Below are 8,220 nucleotides of genomic sequence, written 5' to 3' on the forward strand. Positions count from 1 at the left end.
ATATATATATATATATATATTAAGGAATATGTATGTATATATATATATATATATATATATATATACACACACACACACCTCACATCTACATATTCCTTAAAAAAAGCAAAAAACAAACAGTAAGTACAGATATTATAATAACATTTTCTTATAATGTTAATGATTCAAAATATCTTTTAGAAAATTGTAAATGTAATAAAACTTTGATGCATGCTATACAAACAATGTTAGTTTTAAAGGATAACCAAAGATAGAGAGGTGATAAAAACAATTGGTAACAGTTAGAATCTACTACTTCACATGAATACATAAATCCAATGTAGCCTGTATCATCATCATCATCATCGTAAATGTCCATTTCACCATGATGATAAAGGTTGGAACAGTTCTGTTGTATAGAATATCATCTATCCTGTTTGTTAAAGCCTAACATATTGGATAGGGGCAGACATTATCACTTCTCCCTGTATACAGGAGAGGGGAACTCGCTACCAGTATGCTACACTCTTTCACCTAACACTGACTCTTCATTCTTATTCTTATCTTGTTTCCTGATATACTTGACATCTTGTTTTCTGCCAAGCTAAGTGAGAAATCTGGAAGGTGTGAAAGAATCTTTTTCTTTCACACCTTCCAGATTTCTCACTTAGCTCTTACAGCTGTCCTCTTCCTCATTTATTAGCTATGCCTGCACCCCACATATACCCATGTGCACATGCACACACACACAGAAATATGTAAGTGTTCATCCTGGCTCAAAAAACATGAACCATACAAACAAAACTATAAAGTTTGGAGAACAAGAAGTGGGAGGTACAGAGTGCAAAAGTAGAATAGGTCTCTAATTGACAGAACATCTGTTACAGCTCTTCTTTAATCAAATATCCTATTGTAAAAAGACAGTAACATAATCTCTAATAGAAAGTCAAACTATTCTTGTGCAAGTTATTGCACAATCTCTGCCAAGTCATGTTAAACAAAAGAGAAAAGATGCATATTTACTGCGTGCAAACAGCGTTAAGGTTACGTTTATGTATTTGTTTTGCAAGATTCCTGATGTGAAATCTTGTGTTGAATCAGATGTTGTTATATTTCAGGATGGTCATTTTTTTTTTTTTTTTTTGCCAAATAACTACATGTACTATAAACTTGTTCTTCACTTCAGCTTTATTATTATTATTCTTATTTTAGTGTATTTGTCTGAAATTACAGAAAGACAGACTGGACCAAACAGGACAGGAGGAGACACGTATGTGAGATGGAGAGTCACTGGAAGAGGTCATAGGATGTGTGACGAAAGAATTCAGGCAAAGGACACTAAAATAAGAATAATAATAAAGCTGAAGTGAAGAACAAGTATATAGTGCATTTGGTTACTTGGCAGGAAAAGTTAAAAAAGACCATCCTGCAATATAACAAGTGTTAAGGTTGCTATATTGCTATGTCGACATGAATCACATGATGGTGATGGCATTAGGGGCATAAACTGACAAGTTAACATGCCTTTACAGATTTTAAGACATTCTGATTGTCTGTTATGCCTTGTGTTCATGAACAAAGTATCATACTATAAAAATGTGATATGGCATTACACTAAACTAAAAGTTATTATCATTATCGTCATCATTTAAAGTCTGCTTTTCATGCTGGCATGGGTCGGGTGGTTTGACAGGAGCTGGCTAGGCAGAAGACTGCACCATGCTTCGATGTCTGTTTTGGTATGGTTTTTATGCCCTTCCTAACACCAACCATTCCGCAGAGTAGACTGAGTGCTTTTTACGTGGCACCAGCACAGGTGAGGTCAATTCTGGCATGTTTTGTTTTTTTTGTTATACCTGGATGCCCTTCCAAATGCCAACCACTTTGCAGTGTGAACTGGATGCTTTTTATGTGACACCAGCACTGGCAGGGTCACCAAGTAACATACAAGACAAAGATCCTTAGAGAGTGGGGTGGTGGCATCGGAGGAAGTGATCTTGTGCCAGATAATGAAAGGTTAGAGTGTGACAGAGAGACAAGGGCCTGTGAAGGCTATGAGCATTGCTTCATTCCCCAATGCAATAAGTAAAACACACATACAAACACACACAAGAAGCTTTCACAAACTTTCCACCTACTAAACTTTACTCACAAGACACTGGTCTCTCTGAGTCTATGATAAAAAAAACACTTGCCCAAGGTGCTGCTGTGTACTAGGATCAAACATGGAATCACATCATTGCAAAGCAATGATCTGCAAGGTCATGCGCTGTTTATCTTGATATAAGTTCACCATGTCATACACGTAGTTGTGATGCACGTGCCTGGTGTACCTTTATCCGATGGGTAGTCATGATGGGTATACTGGGCTTTGTATATTTGACCCCAGTGTCACTTTGATGGCATGCACTGCTCTTTCACTCAATAATAATAATAATAATAATAAATGCCCTGATGTAGTTCCAGGCAGTGGGTCTCTTAGGTTCTGATCTTAACCGATTGGAAGTGTTAAAATGTACGTGCTTTGTTTTGTTGTAAAAGATAGGCTACAGCAAATATTCTGCTCAATACCACATATTTACTTGTCAGTTGCTTGACCATAATCAATTGAGCATGTCTCTTAGTGGCTGATGATATGCACATTGCTATCACAAACAGGACTAGTGGGGGGAGCATCATAACCATGTGCTGAGAGGAATTCTTTGGGATGTGAATAATTCACCTCTGGAAAATATGGATGTTTCATTCATCCTTAAACAACCCTTATTCGTGAACCTTTTGCATAAGATAACATACTTGACCTGAAGAAAATTTTAACTAGGTCCCCACCTGCAAAGTCATGCACTGTTTATTTTGATATGAGATCCCCATGTCACACACATATAGCTGTAATGCATGTACCTAGCGTACCCTTATCAGACAGGTAGTCATGAAGGGTATATTGGGTTTCATATATTTGTACCCCAGTGCCATTTTGACTGCATGCACTGCTCTCGCACTCAATAATAATAATAATAATAATAATAATAATAATCTGATTATTTGGGAACTAGATGTAAAATGTTAGATTTATCTGTAAATGGAATGCAATGTTTTCAACATTAATGGCTTTTCAGATGTGAAGTGAAATAGCTACAGCTAGCTATCAAAAGCTGAGGGATGAATCCAAAAAGAGCTTTCCTCAAGTACTTACAAGTTTATATAGCAGAAGTATGTAACTGATAAAAATGAGCCCCCATATATTTTTATGCACACTTAAGAATTGTCATGTCATGCCTTCAGCCACACTACAAAGCCCATAACAAAGCATTATTCTCACATCTGGAACAGTACTGCTACAGCATATGCACAAACATCTTGGACCACATCCAGAAAAAGCCCACCTCAATGGTTATATGCTCAGGTCGCTTCCACTCAGATACTTTTACACCACTCATTTCTCTTCTCATCATCCTTATTGTGTCCAGTTTCTCTGGCCCAACACTAATCATTTATGTCTCGGCTGTCCTTCTGAAAGCATTGGTTATCATGGATTCCCTTCTTGCTCATATCTTCCCTACAGATGTTCACTGACAAAAAGTTCAAGAGGAACATTAATGACATCAACATCACTGGTCTAAGAGGGTCTGTGAAGGCTATGAACATTGCTTCCTCCAACCCAGTAAATACACACACACACAAAGGGCTTTCACAAATTTTCCACCTACCAAACTTCACCCACAAGACACTGGTCCCCCTGACTCTATGGTAAAAGATACTTGCCCAAGGTGCTGCTCTGCAGTGGGATCAAACATGGAATCAAACTTTCTAATCGCACAACCATATTGTAGCCACAAGTATTCCAAAGTAATTGCCTGCATTTAAACACGCACATGCAGGTGTGCCCCCACCACACACACACACACACACACACACATAAACATGGCAGTTCATGAAATATAAAAAAATCTTTAAATCTAATTGCATTAATATGCTGAATTTTTCAATCTTGCAAAAGAAACTAAAAAACATTATATGTTTAACTTGTGTTTAAGTCAGTTTAAGATGTTACATGATAAATAAACAAGATAGCTTCATTAATTAGTAAAAACGAGTAGATTGAACAGTTAAATGTTATAAAATTGAACTTTTACAAAAAAGAAAAACAGAATTCAAGCTTTAATAATTTCTGAATTATTCCTAATAATTCATATAAATAAACAGATAATTATAATTTATTTTAGAATAACTATGAATCTTATTTCAACATTAAATGATAAGATTTATCTAATCTTATAATTTTTATTAAATAGAAAAAGAAATTGAAAAAAGCATCAAGAAAATAAAAAATTCTTCGTTTAAAATTTGATCAACAGCATTGAGTGCTAAGTGATTCAAGTTGACAACTGATATGTATATTGTGCAGAATGTTTTAATATATTTCAGTGTTTGTGATTTGCTCTGGATATTTTGTACAGAGTTTAGTAATCCCCCACAAAAGTTGAACAGTTTTCAAGTTGAAGTTATATATTGTTTGCCCAAGACTTTATAAACAATATGATTTAAGGACATATCACTTTTGCTAATTGCTTGCCAGCTTATATTTATTACAAGACCACTATGAGTAGACAGTTACTACTGAGAGTGAAGAGAAACTAATTGGCAAAGATACTGTAGTAGCTATTATAGAGCAGCAGTATATATTAGAGAACGTATAACTGAAGTGAAGAGATATTAAAGTAGTTAAGTAACCCTAGTTAGTTCTACTGAAACTAAAGCCATTTGCAAAGTGCTGAGTTACAGTAGATGAATGAATATTCATGTTTAAAAGCATATTTTAATAAGCTTTTACAGACTGAAATAATTCGATATACTTTTTATCTTTTAATTGTTTCAGCCATTGGACTGTGACCATGCTGGGACACTCTCTTGAAAGGGTTTAGCTGAATAAATCAACCTCAGTACTTGTGTTTTTGTTAAAGTTTGGTACTTATCCTATAGGTATCTTCTGCTCAACTGCTATGTTATGGAGACAAACAAACCAGCACTAGTTGTCAAGCAATGGTGGGGAACAAGCACGATGACAAACACATAGATATATACATATACAACAGGTTGCCTTCAGTTGCTGTCTACAAAACCAACTCATAAGGCTTTAGTTAGTCTAGGATTATAGAAGACATTTGCCCTAAGATGCCAAACAGTGGCACTGAACCTGGAACCATGTGGTTGGAAAGCAAACTTCTTCCAAACAGCCATGTCTGTGCTTGTTATATTCTATATAAATGTGATTGACAAACCTAGCACACAAGGTATATCACTTTTAAACTTAACATTATACTGCCATACCATATTTGCTTATGTTAGATGCAGAGTAGCTGTGTATGTTGTGTTCCATTTACCATTCAGTCCAAATTTGCATTTTTCAGAACTCTTTGATTAAAACCTTATTGGAAACAGGCATAGCTGGCATTTCTAAATATTTATTATAAGCTGTTTGAATCTTGAGAGGCAATTGATGAGGCATCTATTATGGTAGTTATGATTACTTTGTAATTGATCTTAGTAAAATGAGAGATCAGAATGACTTTAACCCTTTTGATACCAACCCGGCTGAAACTGCCTCTGGTTTTGTAACACAAATGTCTTATTTTCAAAAGTTCTGAATTAAAATCTTCCACTAAACCAGTCACAATTTATGTTCCTAACACTAGCTTAATAATAACTAAGTTATTTTACTAATTTCTTTGTTATATTTAAGATTAATTGAAAGAAACAGAGTATCTCAACAGAAATATGGTAACAAAAGGGTTAAGAAGCTATGATAATAAAGCTATATATTTATGTTATTGATTCATTATATAAAATTGTCGGGATTTTGAGAGTTGAAATAGGTTGTAGCTATCAATTTCACCTCTCACTATTCAGAGTCATGAGGGCGAAATAGTAATGTATTGGTAATGAAGTACACAAAGTAGACGTTAATTTCTTTTACGTTTCTTTTTTTTTTTTTTTTTTTTTTTTGTCCAAGTTAGTCACACAAAGATTAAAAGTGCTAATAAAAGTAATAATTTCATTAATCTCAAAGACAAACATCTAAATGCACAATGATTAGATATTCAAAAAAGAAATAACCTTCTACCACAAAAGAGAAATACAAATAATTCAAATACAAAAATAATAATAAATGTAATAATACTGATTATGATGATAAGAAAACAAATAAATCTATCTTCTAGACAGTAAAAGCGTAAGAAAAAAAAACAAAAACTAAATTTAATAGTGTCAAAAATGCAAAATACATTAACTTTTAATGAAATTATGAAGAAAAGGAAAGGAAAAGAAATTAGAGGGATGGAAAACAAACCCAACAAAATAAAGTGCTACACAATTGACACACAAAGGAAGAAATTAGGGGGGGAATATCCCAATTTATAACAAATATTTCACACCAAATCAGCTTTCTAAATTAAGTTCAATGCAATAGCCAAGTCATTACAAACTACCTGTATGAAGGTTTACAATCATCTATTGTTAGAGCTTACCAATGCGTCTTTTGCTGCGGACACTCCGGCCGCCAGGTCATAGTTATAGACCTTGAAAGATTTGATAGACAACAGAATTAAGAACATTGCAAATCCTTCAACTGAAGCAAGCGAATCAGATAAATAAGAAAAAAAAAAAAATACATGAATGATTATTATTATTAAGTTAGCAAATAATAAGAAATATAAAGTACTTGCATATGTGTCTGCATGAGCATATGTGAATTTGTGTTAGTGTGTGTGTATGTGTGTGTGCATGGCTGCGTCTGCTTGTTGTAGATAATATACTATCATCATCACTACCATTTCATGTCTGCTCTCAATGTTGGTATGTGTTAGGGCATTAGGTAATTTCACAGGAATGTAAAGGCTGGAGAACCATGCTTTGCTCCAGTGCCACAGCTTTTGCATGGTTTCTCTGCCTGCATGCCATTCCTCATTCCAACTACTTCAAGGGGCATAACTGGTGCATGTTTTCATGGCACCATATAAATAAATACACACACACACATATCTACTACATATGTGGGAAATTATGTCTGTGGGTGTGTTTGTGGAGTTGTTAGCTAACTCCTCCTACATTGTTTTATCACTTTTGTTGAAACTTGACACGTGAGTAGAACTCATGTCTGGAAACCTCATGGCATACTCAAATTGTTGAAAAAAATTGATAATAGGGCCTCTGGAGGGGATTCTTATATATATCTAATATATTTCATTTTAACATCCATTCGCCCAGAGTTTAACAGCCAAAAGAAATAACCCATTCATTTTCCTAAATCATTTGGTACAAATCAAATTAAGTATGCTTATGTCTTAGTATTTGAACTGTTAGAGTTATTTTTGCAATTTATCCAGTACAACCCTTAAACAAGTAAATGGTATTTTCCTAAGCAATAGATCCACTTATTTTGGTTAGTGACTTATTCACAAATATACCAATACTAGTGCTGCTGAGGGTAATATTCTCTGGGAATGCACAAAAGCCCTTTTCAGAGTTATTTACTTTGAATTGTTATTATCTCATATCTGATTAACCAGTTATTACATAACATGCTTCACGATTTTAGTATACATACCTTATTAGTATTTCCTCCTAAGTTCTATATATTCTGGGAACACATTAAAGCCCTTTCCGGAGCTACTTTATTTGAATTCTTACTATTGGGTAACTAATTTCATGTTATTACATAACTGACTTCACAATTTGGGTATTCACAACTTATTGGGAATTCCTAAAATCAAGATCCCGTGTAAGACAGCTTGGTATTCTCTGTAAATGCACAAACACCATTTTAAGGGCTACATACTTTGTATTGTTGTTATTGGATTGGTGAAACAATTATGAGAACGGAACCAAGGGATAAGCCCCGCTTTCCAAAGAATTACCGGGTACGTCAGCTAGTATATATATATATATGTTAATTCTCTAAACGAGGTATTAACAGTAACTGCACGATAAAGTGAAGTATATTGCCACTTAAATGTGGCTGACCCCTAGGGGTGGATGTTACTGTTGCTTTTAGCCCCAGGAGGACATCTCCTCCAGCTGGCTTATCAACACACTTTCTGTGTCCTGTTTGTTTTGCCGAGGGAAGTTATCCCTCTCATCGTGATCTGTAGCACGAACGGACTCGAGTTTCAGGGTTATTTCCCTTCGTCAGCGTCCGATAGCCACCGATCTGCGATGAGATATACATAAGTTTTGCCAAGAATT

General features: G+C 34.8%; 1 protein-coding gene across 3 annotated transcripts in view; it reads right to left on the reverse strand.

Annotated features, from left to right (window-relative positions):
• Positions 1 to 8,220, reverse strand: part of LOC106880060 (WD repeat-containing protein 7) — a 112,588-nt gene that overhangs the window by 59,785 nt on the left and 44,583 nt on the right. For 2 of the 3 annotated variants that reach the window (XM_052968710.1, XM_052968709.1), the window contains exon 8: positions 6,504 to 6,554. The exons of the other annotated variant lie outside the window; for it this stretch is intronic. In XM_052968710.1, the coding sequence (XP_052824670.1) occupies positions 6,504 to 6,554 (51 nt within the window). The remainder of the gene's footprint in view (positions 1 to 6,503; positions 6,555 to 8,220) is intronic. 3 annotated transcript variants of the gene reach the window in all.

Source organism: Octopus bimaculoides, chromosome 6 (assembly GCF_001194135.2).
Source record: "Octopus bimaculoides isolate UCB-OBI-ISO-001 chromosome 6, ASM119413v2, whole genome shotgun sequence".
Classification (NCBI taxonomy): Eukaryota; Metazoa; Mollusca; class Cephalopoda; order Octopoda; family Octopodidae; genus Octopus; species Octopus bimaculoides.